This window comes from Sander vitreus, chromosome 19 (assembly GCF_031162955.1).
Source record: "Sander vitreus isolate 19-12246 chromosome 19, sanVit1, whole genome shotgun sequence".
In the NCBI taxonomy this organism is placed as follows: Eukaryota; Metazoa; Chordata; class Actinopteri; order Perciformes; family Percidae; genus Sander; species Sander vitreus.
The window spans coordinates 9,365,040-9,386,384 of NC_135873.1; the positions used below are offsets into that span (position 1 = coordinate 9,365,040).

The 21,345-nt window shown below is 39.1% G+C and overlaps 1 protein-coding gene across 8 annotated transcripts in view; it reads right to left on the reverse strand.

The window, feature by feature from the left end:
* Positions 1 to 21,345, reverse strand: part of LOC144534478 (phospholipid-transporting ATPase ABCA1) — a 187,392-nt gene that overhangs the window by 99,450 nt on the left and 66,597 nt on the right. For 6 of the 8 annotated variants that reach the window (XM_078276426.1, XM_078276424.1, XM_078276418.1 and 3 more), the window contains 5 exons: positions 17,442 to 17,581; positions 16,539 to 16,655; positions 12,383 to 12,580; positions 9,038 to 9,243; positions 7,290 to 7,466 (listed from right to left, as the gene is read on the reverse strand). In XM_078276426.1, the coding sequence (XP_078132552.1) occupies positions 7,290 to 7,466; positions 9,038 to 9,243; positions 12,383 to 12,580; positions 16,539 to 16,655; positions 17,442 to 17,581 (838 nt within the window). Of the gene's footprint in view, positions 1 to 837; positions 1,061 to 7,289; positions 7,467 to 9,037; positions 9,244 to 12,382; positions 12,581 to 16,538; positions 16,656 to 17,441; positions 17,582 to 21,345 lie in introns of all 8 variants that reach the window. The other 2 variants (XM_078276425.1, XM_078276423.1) reach the window with 1 other exon arrangement.

Consider the following 21,345-nt stretch of genomic DNA (forward strand, 5'->3'; position numbering starts at 1 on the left):
TGTGATATTTGTCTCACATAACACACAAGTTAAATTATCTTACTTTTTCATACAAATCAGAGCTGTGGATTAAAAAATATGAACTTCAGGGCTGCAAAAGGCAGTTCAGCCCACACACTAGTGTCCCTCTCTTAAGCTGAGGTCTTTGGTGTACCACTATTTCACCCACTTACGGTTATTAATTTGAATCGCTCAGCAAATTTGTTTTAACATATTGTAACATAGTGCAGAGTGGCCAAAGATAATACATGTTCATTGCAATCATGGAAATGTACAGTATCAATAATTTACTTCTCAAATTACATAACAGAAGCCATCCTTATTGTGAAGACACAAAAGAAGAGGTGATGCAATTACAGGAAATAAAGGGCCAATACTACTTTAATAAATTGCAGATTTGGTTGCATGCTCAATTAATTAGACCGACGAGGCTGATTTGAAGAATCACGGAAAATGATTTGGTTCTGTGCTCATTAATTGGGTGATTGATAAATGATAGAAGGCAAAAATACCAAAACACAAAGCATGAACAATTCTCTGACCTGTATGACCTGCTGCATTTGATGAGCGGTAATGTAATCTTTCTCATGTTCACATCTTTTTTTTTTTTAAGCTGAAATTAGGGCTAGAGCTTAAATTAAAATTATTTTCAAACAAGAAGATGCAGCCACATTGATGATGCTACAGTTCTCCCACAATGATGGAAAACCAAACAAAAAAGTGGAGAAAAAAAACCAAAACAAAATATGACAGAAAAAGCACTTCATACACACATTATATTCATATTGTATGCTTTGTGTTTTGATACTTTCCATTGAGTGACTTTTTTCCACTGACCTTAACCATGACACTTATGAGCACACAGGGAACTGCGAGCAGAACAATGTTCTCTGTGAACCTTGCAGACCAAAGCGCACCGTTTTGAATGCCAACAACACGCAGCACTTCCTTGAGCCGGAGTTCCTTCTCCAGCACAAGGCTTTTGATGGTCATGCACACAGTGTACATAAAGGCCAGCACCAGGAACATGGGGAGGATGTTTCCAATACTCTGAATGAAACTGGTTGTAAAAAACAAAAAAACAATCAAAACATGTCAGGATTGCACATTGACAAAGGGAGAATATATGGATAAGGCTGTCTTTGATATGGAGTTAACGCTGCCAGATGGGTACTTGTGTGCTTTTATTCTGCTGCATACTCTTCATGAGTATATAGATGTTGGGTATTCTGTGATTAAGGTCTGTATATGTATGTTTTAAGATATTTCATTATTGTAGAATGACATGAGGTGCGTCATGAAGATCTACTGTACGACTACTCAAAATGTTGCCCTGCCACAGTGAATAAGAACAATGTGGGAGCAAAGAAACTGTGTGTGGAGTCCACCATTTCTTTCCCCCTGGATTTTTCCACTTTGGTCCAATAACTGTTTAATTGTTTGCAGTATGTCCCTCTCTTCTTCACTTGATTGTACAAAAATAAAAATAATACATTTTTGGTAAGAGGAATTTAAGTAATTTTTCAAAAGACATTCAGTATGAGATTTTGCTACAGTAATTTTCTTTGTCTTATGTGACAGTACATTGAAAATATTTGGCTTTGGGACTGTGGTTCGAACAAACCTCAAATTGCTGACATCACCTTGGGCTTCTGGAGAGTGTGATCAATATTTTTCACTTTATTTTGACTTTTGATAGAAATAAAGATTAATTGATAATAAAGAGCCAAAAAGAGAATCAGCTTTTTATATGCCTACTCTATTTTAAAGGTTGCCTTTTGCAATCTCTACCTGCACTTGCTCCAGTGAAGTAAAAGAAAATGGAAACTGTTTTGCAGATACTGAAAATGTTATAAGCATGAGGGACAATCAAGACAATCTGAGTTATATTCATGGACTCAATGCCACTGAGGCGTTTTTTATTTTCACATGCAGCTAACCTTCTTAAACCTGGTGCATCAGCTCAAACAAGCCATTTAGTGCTCCACCTCATGCCACAGATGATGTATGATGTGATGCTGTTACAACACAATAAGGCGATATTAAACTGGCTTCATAATGCCACCAAAATGCCATGTCAATATCTTCTCCTCTGCCAATATAACAAAGTGCTTCCTTTGCTTTATTAGACAGTGAAGGAGAGATATCAAATGGATTTTGACAAAGTATAGATTTCACATATCACTTATGCGTGCATTCCATAAATACCGGGGATATATTGCAAGCAAAGCACTGTTCAGCACGAATGCATAAAGTTAAGTGAATTTGCAGTAATTGGAATGATGCTTTTCTTTCAAGGTATTTAACATACACAACTGATCAAATTACACTGCCAGCACATTTTCATAAAATTAATTTGTCCTTTAATTCTGGAAAAGTTTTTTTAAAGCCCTTTTTAAATCCCTGCCAAATGAGAACAGTTCATTCAAACATCTACTTTCCTTAATTGTTAGCTACGCTTGCATAAGTGCTTTTATCAGAAGGTGATTTTGAATTGGGAAGTTGTTTTTTTTAAAATCTTACTTCTTTTCAAACGTATTTTCTTTCAGACAGCTTTCATCTACGTGAATGACCTGAATGGTACCAAGCTATCATGGGCCAGCAATACAACATTCGTACAAGTGCGTTCATTTTAAGTTTCAGTGTATGCAAAATAATGTTTAGCATGGAGAGTTTTTTCAATAAATCAACTGAGGATGAAAGTAGTGGACAGTCTTGCAAACACAACAGATTAAGTTAGTTCCTGCGAGACCTTAGAGGGACCAGTTATACGAGAACTTGACTCAGAGGGGGACAGACTTGTTTTCGAGGACACTTCCCCTGTCCTCGTGGGATGGATCACTTTCAAACGAGGTCTTGATAAGCAGCAAGAAAGGATTGGATGACACAGAGTTTCTAAAAGCTCTTAACAAGAGCACTCAAAACTAAATCTTTTACAAGATAACAAATAAAAAAAATAAAAACTCTTTGAGACTCCGAATTCAAACTTTAAAAGCTTGAAATCGATACACTTCAACAAATAGAGCTAACTCCTATATTAGCACCTTTTTCTAGGGAGGTAAGCAGCCTCAAGTTGCAAGAGCATCGGGTTGAATACTAATTCTGGTATTATCTGCTCCCGATTCTACCCTTACATCTCTGTAACAGCTGACAGCCTGGGTGAGTTAACTCCTTCTGTGACTCGCCCTGGAGGGGGAGAGATCAGTCATGCACACCGTGTCTGACACTGACAACCTTGCCACCAGATGCTCTTGAATTATACATTTGCTGATCGATCAAGGGTGCTTAAGTAATAGAACTCCCGGCAGGTCTCTGTTACGGGGCTCCAGTTACATTGGCAGCCTGACCTAAATTTAGGGAAGCTAGAAGACTGATTTCTCAGTGAATCGAGAGATAGTAGAGCGCAGCCTCCCCAGAGGTTGGCGTTCTATGCTTCTTGTGTCATACTGAGCAAATATATCGTTGAGTTCCTTAGCTGGCTAAAAATGAGCATTTCATTGAAGGGAACAGACGCTATTATTCAATGTGGATCATCTCATTGCTGGTACAAATTATTGCTACAGGAAAAATGTGCCTGCGGTTACGACATAAAGAGTACTTAGGAACCCATATTTCGTGTGTTTTTTTTTTGTAACAGCAAGATCACATCCATAAAAAGAAGTATGACTCCATGAACCAACAGTGTAGCAACATTGAGAAACAATTTCAAAATTCATATCTCAGCGATATATTTACAAGAATTGAAAAAATAATAACTGTTAACCATTGATAGTGATGCACTGCTTCCATTAGTCCTTGCTGAATTTCTTTAAATAATTCTATAAATATTAATAACCGGATACATATTAAGAAATTGTTCACAGAGTTATATCAAAGTGGGGTCATGACCTGTGAGAGATGAAAGCAAGCATTACATTACATTTAGCTGACGCTTTTATCCAAAGCGACTTCCAATAAGTGCATTCAAGCATGAAGTTACAAACTCCAAACAGCAAGAATCATGTACAAGTACATTAGCTTCAAATAAGCCAACCACAAAGAGCCACATCTAAGTGCAACATGTGAGTGCAAATTTGTTTGTGTTTTGTAGCATCATCTTCTTAGTGAAGTCAGAAGATGTGTAGACTTTGAGCTGTCCTTCAGCAAGCAAGACATTTTGTCTTACCTTTAGCATAAATTACAGTATCTGGGCATTCTGGAATCCAAAAACAATATTTAGGAAGCTGCAATTACAATATATTATAAGCCCTTTTTCGGCCATGGCTACAAAGGGGTTTTTCAACGTGTGGCCAGTCATACAGGGAATATTTTCACTACAGCATGTGTCTTTTGCAGAGAGCAGAGGCACTGTAAACATGAAACAAAACACTGACAGCTTATTTCCCTTGTTATGAGCTTCAGATGTCCCAAATATGCTCAACTTGTCTGCCCACTCTCAGTACAAATAGTTCACACATTAGGTTAATTAGCTGGTGTAGATGGACAAGACCACATTCCTCTCAAATCCTTAAGTTTAAATAGTCCTCACGTCTACTGCGGCCCTGTTATGTATCACTGAAAGTAGCCTTAGATCTCACATCAAGCCCTTGTGAATGTGAAAGACCTACTGATAGGGAGCACAGCCTCATAATCCAAACAAGAGATGCCTCTGATTCAGCAGCGTGCAATGGCGCACAGGTCTCTGATAAAGGGCCAGTTTATGTGCTATCAGGCCTGCAAGGGTTAGGCTTTATCCCACACCGTCATCAGGCCTGTGCACAATGTGAATACAAAGACAGTGGAGGCTAATACACTTTGGTTATCTCAAGTTTGAAATGCCAACAGGGTCAGCTGAGGTTGAAGTAGCCCGGATTGCTGGTAGTTGATCGGGTGCATTAGTCAGTGAGGAAATGAAGAACGGAAAAATTATATTATTTCAAAGGCAGGTCTGATGTTAGGAGTGTTGAGCAGTGTTGAGGTCAGTGCAGATAATACTAGTTGAAGTTTATCAGTGAAGTAGAAATATTGTTTTTTCGAGTTTTTGTGGACTGGTAGCTGGATAGGTGCCAGTTCACCTCCTGGGCAGCGAACCCCCAACAGCTCGGAGCGCCTTTAATGGGCAGCCCCCTCACTCCAACATCTCTCCATTAGTCCATATGAAGGTCCTGGGTATGTGTGTGTATTTCGGGCCTGTGTGTAATGTGTGTTATAACTAACAACAGAGTGAAAATGGTAATTTCCCTGTGCGGGATCAATAAAAAAGTCTTAATCTTGATTGAAAGAAAGATGCAAAAGAAAGTGATTATATATATCTTACAGAAACTAATGATGTAGTTTGCAACAGTTTCCTGAGCATCCCTTTTTGTGTTATTTCACTCTCAATTATTTATGAATGAAATAGCAGTTTTCAACTGTTAATAATTTATAGAAATGGTCAAATGGCTAGGCAGGGGAAAGAGTAAATGAAGGAGGGACTGAGGGTATTGCAGTGCTTTATGGCTCCAATTTTCTGTAATTATTAATCCTTTGTGTTAGGAAGATGAAACTGAGTCAATAGCATCTGCATTAGCAAATAATCTGTACCATGACAGATCATTATCACAACAATGAGCTGCAAATGATGAGGTAAAACAATTGCTGCTTTTTATTTGAAAACCTATCAGTAATGCTCCATGTTTAGCATTCAACCTCAGATAGTGCTGTGTATTACTGGAAAATGGAGGAATCTGGTGCTACGTTTTGGTTGTTATTGTACTGGAATAAACCGGTAAAGTAAGAAAATGCACAACAAGGCAACAGTGGGGATGTCAGTCTTCTTCCAACTGCAGTGTGTCTCCTTGCTAACGTATAGAGGGGATGCTTTTGCGCTTTAGTTAATTCAAAATGCAAAAGATTATCTCTATTGGGTGCAATATTTAGTTCAACATCCCTCCAATTAGTTCTTCTGAAACTTTCCTATTGCCTGGCGTGCCAAACCAAGTGCACCCACTTAAAACAAATATGAAATGTGTCTTCACCCAACTTTACTAAAGCAGCTACAAAATGAAGTGCAAAGCAGTGAAGCTTCAGTTAATATTAGAGCCACAATGAGAATATAAATCTGAAGAAAAGCACTTAATAAAGAAACAACAGAAACCCCAAATGATGAAAGCCATATCAATAAAGCAATTACTTTGAATATGGATTTCATAGCACTAGGTCTTCTTTGTTTCCAATGTCTCAGAGACAAACACGTGGTACAGAATAGGGCATTATTACTTACCTATTATTACTCAAAACATGTAAACATTAGCAGCCCAAATAGATCTTCAATATGAAGTCAGAATTGTCATGCTTCTTCTTGCTTTGGCTTCTTTAAATATGTTGATCCAAACGCTCTCTGACTGTTGCTTGACTGTAAATTCTGTGCTATCCAAAGCACATACAATTTTAAAATTAGATCCCTAATCTGTGGAACTGCGTTTTCCCACGAGGAGTGAATATTGTGGGTCTACTGAAAGGGGCGTATTGTGTTGTTGGACTTAAATCTCCCTGGTAATTATCTTTTCTCTTGATGGCATCACTGGGCTTTTCCTTTATTAATGGAGATCATAATGTTGTGTGGATGGCAGTTATTTCCCAGACTCTGAGGAAATCTTTGCTGTGGAAGATTAAGAGTGATACCGCATCATTTCTGTCCCTAGGTGAATGATTTAACATGGTCAAAGCCAATGCTATCAATGGAAACACAGAGTGAGTCCTGTTATCAATCGTTGCTCATGATGAAGCTATGTGAGACGTAGGGTACGGTACACTCACTTTGCTGAGAATTAAATGCCTCGGAAATACAAGGAAGGAAGGGACTCATGGTGGTTGCTTAAATAATTTAGCATCCATGAACTATTCAGGAATTTCCTGTAATAGTTTTGGCCCACTCATTCCCTCTTGCTGCCTTCATTCATTTATTTTCCATTGCTGACCCTTGATTCATGATTAAATTCATCCTTGAGGATGCTATGTTGACTTGTTATGTTTACATTGACATTATTAGATGAGTTCCCAACCTTTGTCCCTTCATCTGTGAGCAGCGATAACATAAGACAGCAGCAGACTAGCAACACAGACATAAAAAGGGTAAGTTAGACAAATAATGTAACATCTTTAAGTTTCCAAAGGGTAATCTGGAAGGCCTAAGTGACTGATAAGACCATAATTCAACTATGTGGTGATAGTGAGTGGCAACTCCCCAGAGTGAGCCAAATTGTATTGCTGTTATACTTCCTTCCCCTTCCACTAATCACATGCTGACAGATAAAAGCTTTTGTACTCACGTGTCATTCACAAAGCAAGGGTATGGCATTTGCTGGGCAAAAACACCCAGGGGTTGTGTCTTTGACGTTTGCACTTGTATAATGCCATGGTCCATCATATCCTGCAGGTAGGCGAAGCCTCCCCATATATAGCGCAGGTCGTTAAAGGAGTTGTCTCGAGCTCCGGGAGACCATAACCTTATTAAAAGCAGAAACACCATGATCCGTCTTAGCAAAGGGCAAGTAAACTACAACCAGCATGGTCAGAAATACTGTCAAAGTATCACAAATGTTTATAGAGGTTATATGTTTTGACAGTAAACTTTGAAAGACAAAAATCCAGCATGTTCTTCATCTTTGGGCTTAAAGGAATACTTTGGCATGTCTGGAAATTATGTTTTTTAGTTCTCTTGCAGAGAGTTCGAAGCGAAGACGCCAGCAGGTGATGAGTTTAGCTTAAACTTTATTGATCAATGGTCAAATACAATCATTAGCATAACGTAGTGAAATTTGACGTCTGCATTTAACCCATCCTAAGAAGCAGTGGGCTGCTAAAAATCACCTGGGAAGCAACTTGGGGTTCAGTGTTCGTCAAGGACACTTCGATGTGCGGATGAGAGAAGTCGGGGATCGAACCGCCAACCTTGTGTTCTCTACCTCCTTAGCAAGAATACTGAAAACTGAAAGCAGGGGGGAAACAGCTAGCCTGTTTCTGTCTAATGGTTATGTTAGTAGTGCTGGCAGGCAAATTGTCTTAAGGAGACAGTTTAGCTTAAAGGCAGCTACACACCGGGCCAATAATCGGCCGTTGAACAGTCTGGCGAGGTCGGTGACTCGAGTCTGTTCAGTGTGTTCCATGCAATTGCCCGTTGGAGGAGCTGTCGGCCTTCATTTTAGCCGACCTGACATGCTCAGTCGGAGACAGGGCAGTCGGCAACCACCTGGAAATGGCGAGCGGGATGAGCGTGACTAAGCCTCTCAAAATCTGACGAAAATCTTTTAAACTTTGTCGATCTGAAATGAAGACAGATTCAGCAACTGTATGGCCTATTTCTCGCTTAAAATGTTTTCAGAAACACGTTTGGGTGAACTATTTTAGTACAATATGAGATCGTATTCTGAATGAGTCGCCATTAATGGCCGGTTGAAAAATCCAAAATCCGGAAGCAGCAGCCAGACCCACGTGACGCGTTCGTCCAATCAGCTGCCAGTTTTAATTTTTTGGGCGACAATACAGATTAGCGCCGCCTGCTGTCGCTTTGGTGTGTTCCGAGGCATTTCTTTGACCAACTCGAGGAGACTGATCAGTCCAACTGCCTTTTCTGCCAACAGTCAGCCGTCTGGTTGGTCTGTAACGGCCTTAAGCTTAATTGAGCATAAATACTGGTAGCAGGGGAAACTTCCTTAGCAATGTTCAATTGTACCAAAAATCTGCATACCAGCACCTGTAAAGCTGACTAATGAACACATCATTTCTTGTTAGTTTAGTTACCAACATTTACCTTTGGACAAGCCAGGCTAGCTGCTTTCCCCTATTATCAGTATTTATGCTAAGCTAAGCTAACCATCTCTTGGCTGTAGACGAAGCGTACGGATATACTGTAAGCCTTATATCAATCTTCTCATCCAACTTGGCGAAAGCAAATAAGTACATTTCCCAAAATGTCAAATTATTCTTTTAAGCAAGCAACCTGTAACATAAAAAAGTCAGAAGGAAAAAAAGGTTGCAGTTTTTCAGAAAGTAATTACAGTATTTTAATAGGTATTACCTGTCTTTCACTTTGTTGGTACGCTCAACCTCATCAATGTCCATGCGTATTTTGTATTTGACATAAGGAGGGGGTTGGCTGGAGTTTGGCTGGAGGTTTTCAAAGACAACACCAGCCCAGTATGTACCATTCTTCAGAAGCTCCAGTGCTCTTCCCACCAGATGGCTTTCAGTGGGGGATGCCTCAAACTTATTCAGGTCTAAACACTGTCAACAAATACAGAGGTATAAAAAAAATGTCTAATTTTTAGATATTCTTCTTATAGTAAATCATTCCTGTTGCATATAAATCATTAGTATCCACAAAATAGGGAAGAAAACAGAGACAGGCATGAACTTACTGACAGAATGGCAGATGGATATTCAGCGAAAAGTATCACTCAGCTATTGACTAAACCGTGCAGTGTAGTTCCAAATTATCTGGAGCTGCCAGGGGGTGGGAAATGTTTTGGGCTTCAGCAGAGACAAGCAAATGAGATACAGCCTCACTAGCACTCCCTGTTCTGTAGCCTTGTCCCCCTGTTTCATGAAACGATAATGAGCTAGCCATCCTGGGAAGCAGTCACACCTGACAGCTGTCCACACATCTCGGTGCTGCAATAGTTTTATCATTTCTCGCCCAGGATTCTCTAGTCTGTATTCTATATCAAGCTATGGTGGTAAACTAAATATCACAGCAACAGCATTTGTTCAGTATTTACTGGCGAGGATATCACAGCAGTTAAATGGTTAAGTTTGGACAAGTTTAACATATGGAAGAAATTGATAGGACCCACGTTAACTGCTACATTAAATCATAATTAATCATCTAGCAGAAAGATTGCTGTTCTACATGTATATTTAAATTAACTAAACATAGCACAGTATACTGCATTTACAAATGGCCTTTAGAGCCTTTTCTTGTCTCTATTTAATCTTTAAATATCAGTAATATTCTCGGTCAGGACAAGCCTTACCAACCATGAGGTTTCCATAAGAGATAGAGCACGATTGTTTATGCATTTTGGGTTATCTTTCGTCTTTGACCACTGGGCCAGCAGTTAAGGCTACGCTGTCTGTTATCAACAATCTGACTCCAGCTCTGGACTGAGAAACTGGCCCCGCTGATAGCTCGCCGATCCCATCCTGGCCTAATTCAGAGGAACATGCAGGGCAACACAATGAGTTGTTCTGGTTCTGGTTGCATCAGGATTGTAGAATATCTACTACACAAACTATAAAAGACTAAATGAGTTAAAGTATGTGTCCAAACAGCCAAACATTACTATACAGCAATGCAACATTCTCAATAAGCAACAGACCAGTGTCGTCTGAAGCTAGTAATGATGTGTTATTCCCAGGATTATGAAGATGATGCAATGGTGATGTTTATCACTGTTACTGCTGCCAGGAACACCTTCATAATGACCTGTTATGCAGTTTACATGACTATTGCTATCATTATTCTTTTTTTAAATAAATTCCACCATTAGTATCTTGATCCTATTAAATTGGGGGGCAGTTCATAAAAGAGGCAGGGCAGCAGATATTAGTGGCCCTAATTTGGGCCGGTGCTATTAAAGAGATGCAGCCTGATTCCTCAGTGTTTATGCTGGTGGTGGCAACATAGTGAGAGAGACATGCCAATTACACATTGACCACAGATTGTTGGGCATTGATCTTGAGTTATACATTTGTTCGAACAGATTATTATTTCAAAGATACACATTACTAATTTGTGAGCACAGAAATGTGCAGATACAGATACAGCACATTTTCGCCAAGTTAAAGAAAAAAGAGGGATTTTTGTCTGATTGGTCATGAAGCAAACATTCCTACTTTTCTTTTTCTATCCAGCAGTAAATTAGATTATATATAGTGTGTCATTGTTAGCCTAATTTGCGTTACTATTTTAATGTATTTGCCTTATGGCTATTGCACCTTTCCACTGCATTGTCAATGCTGAAAAAATATACTATTCAGCCGTATACTAAAGGAGCTCTCTACTTTCCTACAGATGTATTCACTCAGACAAGAGGACATCACAGTAAAGGTTGTCCAATAAATGTCCCTATCCTGGGATCAATTTTGAGCAATGCAATTACCATTAGGGCAGAAAATAGATTGCATTATGGTGGAATTGCAGTGCCCATGTATGGCTAAGCCCAAGGGCCCTACCTGCCATTTTACCTGCCTGTGGATTGAAATTATGTTTGTGTATGAGTGTGGTAGGGGGTGTGGGAGGAGGCTTAGTACATGTTTGCTTACACACAGAGAAAGAAGGGTTTCGCTGCACACTGTGCCACGGATCGATATATTACTGTCAACTGTGTGTGTGTTCCTACTAAGAGACACCACTTTGTTTGATGCTAAAACAGATTCACTATAGTCAGGCCAATAATGTTTTTTTTTATGATTATCATGGAGGCAATGTTGTAACAGATCTTCCTGTGCGTTTGACAGTTTGCTAAGTCAAGGACATTACACTTTAATAAACAAAACACCAAAGTCTTTTTTGCTTGTTCTCCAAAAAACACAAAAGGTGACAGATAAAAACAAAAAACAAAAAGAAACTACGTCATTTAAAAAGCCTTGATTTTGGTTTGAAAATTTGCAACAAAAGAGCTAAGACACAAAAATGACTGTGCTAGACATGCACACATTTTGTGCTAGATGCTTAGCACCATGCTTACGCACTGTAGCACCCCTGCTGTTGTGCCACAGTTCTGTTACAGTTGTGAACAGAAATTTACAAGGGTAAATTAAAGTGCAGTAATTACGTCAAGGATACAGGACTGTTTGCAGATCACTGTCTTATGTATGTAAGTAAAAGTGTGTGTGGTAATTGAATAGCTGACACTGGAAATTGTTTACATATCCCAACTGGAAAATGACCATTGACGCTGTAAAATAAAGTAACCTATATTTAATGTGGACAGTAACATGCTGCTGCACTTGCTTGGCATGGCTTAAGTTAGCTCATCTGGATCATGTTTTTAGCAAACAAACAACCCAGCAAAAACTATTTTCTTTGAGCACTTTAAAGGTCATATAGCACTTGGTTTTAACGCCAACTCTAACCAAAGAAATCCCATAGGTAATATTGGGTGAACTGGATAAATAACACAGAAGGGAGAGGCTAAAAGAGAAAGTGGAGGGCAGAAAAAAAAAATGTATTGCCAATTTCCTCAACAGTAAGAATTATACTTTATAAAATCTTAAATGTCAGAGAACAGCCCATCTTTTTAAATCAAATCTCTCACTTTACTGAAGAGGTCACACAAACCTCCGGTGCATGAGTGAGTTCAAAGCCGGGTTTGTGAGTTGCTATGCATTTCATAAAAGCACAGACAAAAGAATTACATACACCGAGAAAGTTAGAGAGAAGCTTCAGGATCTCTGTAGTGGAGTTGTAAGCATCTCGCCAGTCATAGGGTGGCATGCCCGGTGGACGATCCTCTGGAGGCCCGTTGTACAGGAAGTTGGCCAGCAGGTCGGCTGTCCATTGTGTGCCGTTGAGACGCTGGTTGAGGAGAGCAGCAAACACTGGATTCGCCAGCAAAGCCTGATTTCAAAGGCAAGGAGATGGGTTTAATTATAGTTACTCTGGTTACTAGAGATTGGAATGGAATTTGAATGAGGACCAAAGCATTTTAGACCACAGTGTATTATTTTAGAAGGGAAAGCATGGGAGGTCAGCTTTGTGCTTTGGTGGCAGTGACATTCATTTTTCTGCAGCATTAATTAGGAGTGTTAAGATAGATGGCACTATTGTACTTCAGGCTCTGGGATACACATCAAATATTCTCCTGGCCAAGAAGTGTTCATGTACAGCCCACAGAATAAATGTACAGTATACATACACATACAGTAGCATATGCACATTTGAATGGACACACATTATAAGCAGAGTGTGAAAATAAATGCAAACTAAAACTGTGCACATACATACATACATACATACATACATACATACATACGTACACACAAACAAAACTCAAGTGCACAAAACAGAGGTAAAGGTAAATGCTAATTCTCCCTCCTCTCAATCCTTCACTAAAATGATAAAAATATATGTGAAGCCTCTTTCAGGTCATGGATCAAGCTGTAATTGCTCTTATCATGCAATTAATTAATAAAAGCCATATGCTGATCTGGGAGCAAACCTGACCTTGCTACAAGTACTTCAACCCTACACACTGTAAATACAATACATGAATATGTATACGTATTTTTGTTGCGAGAAAGAAATGGTTATGAGCTCCTCAAATAGCTCTCGCATAATAAGATATTTTTACTCCCACCTATTGGTGTTAATGTGTTGCCCTCTATTTAGTAGCCATAACCATTCCCCTCACTCCCACCCAGTATGGTCATAGTTTTAGCCTGCTGTAAAATCAACACCCAATTATTAATATGAAACTGTTCCTGTAATGACAGTGTTACTACACAAACTAAACATAACAGTGATAATTGACCTGCCATATTGTACACAGGGAAAACTGAAAAGGAACATAAACCCGCTGAGATAAAAAGTTATTTTAAATTACCCAACCACTTATAATTTTAGGGGAAAAAAACATAACTACTCTTTCCAAACCACTCATTCCAGTAGTTGATTGTGTATGGTTCTTATTTGAAAGTGGATAATGTGGACTCTGACTTTTGAAGAGGAAAGGGCACTGTACGTCTGCTGAGAATTGGGCTTCTAAAAAAGAAAAGAAATTCTGAGTTGAGATTTATATATATTCTGGCCAGTGTGCTCTGTGGCATTTCAGTGTCAACACTTTTGATGATATTCTGCTTAACCTTAGGATGTGTCAAATTAAGTAATCTCTATGCTGCATGTGACCTTTTAAAAAATCAGTACATCCATCTTAGTGGGTGCTACAATAAGGACATAAGCCATCAAGAATTAGTGTATTTTAAAGTCTGTGAGTCATTTTGAAATAGTAGTCACATGTGGCATTTGCAGATATGCTGTTTAAACTAGTTGGTCATGTATAACTGTTTGTCATGGGAGAATCTCCTAGTGAGGAAGTGAAATGTATTTGCTTGCCTTTATAAATAGTTAGAACTTTGTGGCAAATGGCCAATGAGAACTCACTGAAATGCATACTATGTTTTAAAATGTTTACATAGGTGACAGGTTACATGGTAGTGCACAAGTGTTGATATTTGCTCATGTGGGAAACTATTTAATTTAATGTCCAGAATACAAAAGTTGTTTTCTACAAAGACTATGGGTCCTGTTATATTAAGTTATTACCTCTCTATATAGTAGTTGTTATTGTTAGCGGCAGAGTCTGCCATTCCCACACCGGATTCAAGTTGCCTTCTAATACACAAGTGATTCACAGGAAATGACATGCATGTAATCAGTGTAAAGGTGTCTTCTTTACACCATGCCATAACTGTATTAAGTTACAGCTAATGGAAAGGAACATCCTAGTGCTACTGCATGCTTCACAAGCATTAAAGCAGTGTATTTGTCATTGCGGTTATCCTAATCTTTCACCAGAAATGTGACATTGAAGACATTTTCTGCATGTCTGGACAGCAGATCACTGTTAAATATTACAGGGGGGAATGAAATTAAAAAAGGACCAGCTACAGTGAACTGTTTGATGAAGAGTTCTTCAACTTCTGTGCTCTGCTGCTGTGTGGAAAACTACTTGTGCCAAGTGCAGCACAAAATCAGATCGCAGTTGCTCATGGCATCATGGAAAAAGGCCCATCACTGACTTCTTTATTAAAACAAAGTGAGTCTGTTTGGCTGCACCGTATTGTATTTCTGACGAAAAAGCTGCTCCAGAATTCTGGCACCTGCAGTATTAAACTGCACTTGCTGTTACCACGGTAACCATTGGTGTTGCCAAATCAACTTAAGGATTACAACTTTAATGTGTAAACACTATGTAAAGCCATGGGTAGTTATGTCAAACATATTTATTTCGCCCACTTTTATTCGTAAGCCATCTCTGTACAGTCCTGTATGTCTCTGTGTGTCCTTCAATCCGGCTCTGCACGCTAGATCTTCTATCTCATGTGTAGTTGTGGTGGTGATGGTAATTGGTCCATCAACGTAAAAACGTGTCTGCAACCTTGAAGAACCTCTGAAGATGACAAACCTCCGAAGCCACCGGCTTCGTAGCGCAATGTGGAGACGGAGAGAGAGAGAGAGCCAGGCTGGGAGAAAATGAAGACAAAGGACGAGTACCGGCCCATTTGTGTAAAGGTTAGGGCTAGGGTAATGAATACCCTGGCTATATGGAGCTCCCAATGTCTTCTCCCCTCCAGCTGCCTATAAGCTCATTTGGAGTGACACTGGAGTAATGTCAGTGTCAAGGAAATACGGCGAGAGGCAAAGAGAGAGGAAAGGAGAGAAAAAGGGAGGGAGAGAAGTGGTGGCAAAGAGTCCATGTCCTCTACTTCCATAGATAATCCTTTCAGCCAGTATGAAAATTATCCTGCACTTATCCATAATTACTTTCCTCCCTTGGTTTCCATATCTAGCAGAAGGTGCAACAAATTGATATACACAACATGTATATTCTCACCTGCAGTATATATATATATATATATATATATATATATATATATATATATATATATATATATATATATATATATATATATATATAAGGCTCAACAATTAACTTTTTACAGATTTTTATAGAGAAATTCCAGGATTTTTAACATAGGCCGATGTATTTTCTCCTCACGTTTTTTTGTATTTAAAAGTGGTTGCATTTTCTGCTGAAAAACACACAGCAAGGTTTTTTTCTACGACTAGCCCAGTTTGATAAAAATGCAGTTAAATGAAGAAAAACTGTGTAAATGAGCCACTGATCATGTGCCAGAGACCATCTAAGTAATTAAAAAAGAAAATAAACTGAAAAGGATGAGCTTTGCCATCACCGTAATGTTGTCAGGCAACCAGTAGATAAGCTGTTAAGTCCAGCACATAACCCTCCGGAAAACCACATTGTTGTTTTGTACTTTTTTATGAACAAAAGCAACGACACACTAATGAATACATTATAGTTAATTAATGAGCTTTAGAGGTACAGGTAGGTGACTAGCTGTTTCCCTGTATCCAGTTTTTATGCTAAGCTAATGGTCTCCTGGATGTTTCTTCCCATTTATTGTATAGATAGTGGTATAGTGGTATCAATGCAACTCTGGGCAAGAAGGCAAAAAAAGCATATTTCACAACATGTCAGACAATTCCTTTAAGTTTGTACTATGCAGGTTAAATGTGAAAATGCATCATACAAAAGCTGCTTTTTGACTATCCAACTGAAGCCAAAAGTATTGCAGGTGAAATGTTACATGTTGAATTTGAAGAAGTGTGACTTCTTAAGATTTCTGCAAACATATTATTTTTCAGTATTCTCTGAAACTTGTCACTTGTCATCTGTTGAGAAACTAGATACAAAACTTTTCTGAATACCTAAGAAAAAATAAAAAATGTGGACTACAATATTTTTGTTGTAGTGCTTCTCAGTGCAGAGTCTTACCCGTAATGAATTGACTTGACGGCTGTTTTGAAGGAAATTCCAGACACGTGGCCCGAGTTCATCCCACGAATCAGCGAGCTCTTTAAGCATAGCCAAGGCATTGAATGTGCTATTTGCCTGAAACAAAAAAGAAGAACAATATTTAAAAAAATATACATACAGTAGGCTATATAGTTATCACACCTTTCCCTGACTGAGAGCATACCCATTGAGCCTTTTCTACTCGATGTGAGCCAATCAGACATGAAAGTACTCCACATCTGCACATTTCAGCTAATCCCTAGAGGAACTCATCACATTGTACCACTGCCACCCCCCACAGTGACAAATGTAAATGGGGTTATTTACCCCTTGAACATTGACTTGTAAACAATCTGACTATGTCTGGTGTGAAAAGGGCCCGCTGCTTCAGCACCGGGCCGCTTGCTGTGAAGAAGGCAGATTTTGCTCATTCTCATTATGTATTCTCAATGCAAAATCCCCACTGCCTGCCTGTTGTTTGTTTTGCTCACACAGTTATCAAAATGATGCTAATATCTTGGAGAAATGTCATGTCATGAAAATGCATTTCATTCACCATGTTCTCTGAACAGGCCTCCTGACTAACTATTGTATTATTTTTGTTTTTATATTTCCCAGGTGGTAACTTTGTGTCACATGCAGTGTTTTTCATTCCCCCACTGGAGGCTTCTTCACTACTTCACAATACTGATACATGCAATTGGCCTGATCCTGTGCATAGAATATATTCAAATACTGTATGTCAACAAAACAAAGACAATGGGTGTTTTTGGCTTTCACTAAACTTGCTCATACCATACACTGATATGAGCAAGATATTCAGCTACTTTTTAAGTTCGTAAAAAAATTGAGTCCATGTAAATGTTTTTTTATTTCTCTTACCTCTTTCACCATGAGGCGAACAGCGGGTGTATCAGGTGTGTAGAGGACTTTGCCTTGCAATAACGGCTTGAAGGTGCTCCAAATGTAGTGCAGACCAGGTGTGCCCTCCAGGGTGTCGACAAGAGTCTGACAAAAAGCATCTATATAAGAGAAGAAAGGAGGAGAGAAGAGAGGGAAAGTCAAGCCAAGAACAAGAAAATACTTTTAAAATCAGAATCCTGTGCTAATGTACTTGTGCTCCAAGAGTAGAAACAAGCTGTTTCATCTATACGAAATCACCGAATTTGCAGCACCCAAGAAGCAAACATGATAAATACTGCACATGAGCTTGAAATTGATTTGTGGCTACCAAAACAACCCTCACAATACTTTCTCAATCCAGCGTGAGCAAATATGAACACAGTATGCAATAAGGCATACTTCTTAACTATTTCATTGCATTTTTATCACTAAACCATCTTCCCTATCTTTTAGAATTTATTTTAAAGTCTTTCTAGTCTAGACTAGTTTTCAAGGCACTAAATGGCCTCGCCCCCTTTTATATCACGGACTCCATATAATTTTATGGTCCTCCACGAACCCTAAGATCCTCCACAGCTGCTCTTGTAACTGTTCCCAAGGTCGCAAGGGGACAACTCTTTTCCTGCTTCCAACGTTAGCTACGTGATTGCTGGATATACCAAACTAACTTTTTTTTTTCACTTTCCTGGAGCACGAACAAATAGCTGTAATGTGGAATAAGGTTTGCGAAAAAAAGGCGCTCCGCTTTTCAGTGTCTATTATTTTGCTAAGAGGAGACTCAAAAAAAGCTTTTTGCCAACACCAAATATCAAAGAAAAGCCAGACACTATATCGTATTAAGTTGCTGTGAGCTGTAGCCTACATTCACCACTTCTAAACAGAGGCAGAACATAATGTCATCTCAGAGAGTATTCCTTCACAGCGCTGTGCAACGCGAGAAAATCTCAGAGTTGAACCAGGCAGACACAGCAGTTTTCCTCAGACTCACCATGGGTCGTGTCAATTAAGTCTAGGCCTACTAGGCGCCTGGTTAGCTCACCTGGTAGAGTGGGCGCCCTAAAATAGAGGTTTACTCCTCGACGCAGCGGCCGCGGGTTCGACTCAGACCTGCGGCCCTTTGCTGGATGTCATTGCCCTTCTCTCTCCCCTTTCAAGTCTAAGCTGTCCTATCCAAATAAATGCCTAAAATGCCCCCAAAAAAAAAGAAGTGTAGGCCTACTGCTAACTTACAACACTAATAACATTATCGCCGCCAAAATACACCCGCAAATTAAATCCATACTTCACCGTTAGCCGTCAAGCCATGATTACATTCTGAATCTGCCACGTTCTCTGTCAGGTAAATCATTAGTAGGCTATACAGTGGAGTTGCATATGAAGTGGTTTGGGGTCCTTCTGTCATTCATTTTGGGGTACAATTTGGTTTTGATGAATTCTACAAGCAGCAATACCACAGGCCAAGCAATCGGCCCGTTCCAAACAGGCACATTTTCAACGGGCACTGCACTAGTATTTCAAATAATGTCTTTTTAACTAATATTTGAATTAAACCTTTTCCTAAATCAAAGTTTGCATGTTTAACGTAAGAGTGTTGAAATGTGAGAAAATCACATTTATTCAAGTAAAATAAGAAATCAAATCTAATATATCTATTAACAAACAAAGAAATAAACATCACATATACTGATGTATAAAAACTGGCTGCTATGCAGAGGTAACATACTGTAACATACATAAAATGTAAGTAAATAACTGGAAAGAAGACAGAGCCATGAGTTTATTTTACTTCTATACTTTTTGTCCTCTGTGTGTTCTGTGTTTTTATTGTTTCAATTTCTGTTTGTATATTACTTTGCCTTATGTTATTATTCCCTTTATAGTACTTTGGAATATATTAACTATATATTGTTTAGACGTGACTCCAGACTTACGATCTAATTCTATCTGTTAAAACACACCATTGCTGTGTCTTCCAAATATTAGCAAGATTTTTTTCTGGGTATTACCTACCTGAGTTACTGAAAAAAAAACTCCCATGAAGTAGACATTGTGTCTGTTGCTTTTTTTTTTTATAACGCATCAACAACCAGAGAGTTCCAAAGTGAATATATATACACAAGATGTTGTGGGATTATTCATTAAAAAAAACACACAGGCAGAGGAAAACAAGAACCAAGAGTTTAGACCTGAGTACATAAGGAAAAGCTTCTGTGGAGCAGAGGGGAAAAGTCAATATGCTCAGCAGCAGTAAGATCATTACTAATTTAACTTATCTGCCAACGTGAATATTGCCAGGTTTGGAGAGTGCTGAATAGCTTACATAAGGACCTGCACTGCAAGGAATGGAGACTGAAGTAGCTTGTGCTTAGCTTACGCCTGCCCCTTGTTGTGACAGAATATATGTGATTCTGTGCAGTGCAGTAGTTCATCAGACAATTGATCAATCCGGTTTGTCGTCTGCCAGTCAATATAACTGTCTTCTTCTTGATCTGTTGCTAAGCGTCCCTTTTGTTCAGATTCCTTTTTCATGTCCCCTGTCACAACCACAACCTCAATCCTCCACTTCTTCTCATCTCACCAGGGTGACCATTTCCCCCATCAGGGAGATTTTAGAAGCCATTTTCAATGCAATTAAATGTTAGCCTTTCTGCCTCCCGGCCATTTCCCCCAGGTGCTCCTGGGAGCTCTGTGTGCGGGCAGCTAATGGCCAACCCTTAGCCTTAGTCTGAGTCTGGCCAGCTGTTCTCTCCACGGACTGCACAGATGCCACTTCCTACAAACACTTGAAAGAAAATGAGTGACACAGCTCAGTAGCTCTTTGCCATTAGGTGCCTCTTGTCACTCCAAACTATAAAACATTTTGTATTTAGGAAAAAAAATATACACTTATAGTTAATTATTTATTGTGCATATCAATAAAAGTAAGGAAGGAAAGGGATTTGATTTCTAATGGAATAAAATGCCAAAATAAACTGATCAAGGGACTGAGAGACAATTAACACGAGAGAGTAGAGTAGACTCATGATCTTAAAGCAGTAGTTCCCATTCTGGAGGTCTGGACCCATGATGGGGTGCCAAGACAAATCTGAGGGGCCACAAAATAATTAAATAGCTAAGAAAGAAACATTTATATATTGATGTTACAAAATGATGTGTATTTTTTACAGCTTCTCTGAAGTTTTTGCTCTTTTGCATGTGAAATACAGGACACTTTTATCTACAAATCCTTGAAACAATCTAAAAAATAAAGAAAAAATCCCTCTTGGTTAAATTGCTTATAACTCACATAGGCAGGTAGCCTGACAAGTTTTTGACCACTAGTGGTGTAAGGGAGTGGGTCCATTCCTGACGCCAGTTTCACTCTATTCCACTGAATGACAGTTGGCAGTAACATGCAAAAAGACACAGGACCAGCACCAGTGTGGTCTTACAGGGAGGTGTGTTCAGGTGCATTCTTGGCGTATTGCTATCTTGAGGCAGTGGAAAGTGATCATGCCATTGACCAACAAAAACCTGGTCTAAAGTCAATAATGTAGCATTTCATTGTTATTTTAACATTAGTGAACACTATGCTTGTTACACACACACACACACACACACACACACACACACACACACAGGGACGCGCAGTAGCACACAAAAGATTAAAAATAAAAAATATTAAGCAGCAAATCAAGATGACACTCCGATTGGTTTATTGCATGTTACGCCCAAAACACACCAATGAATTAATGAAGACACCAAGTACAACCCTTTTGAACCATGCGCCCGGGCGCACGGACCCTTTTTTTCTGCCATTAAACTAGCAAAAGTGGATTCATACACGCCCTAAACACACCTGCGCCAGGCGCTTCACGCCGTGTGCTTAGATCGTTAAAATAGG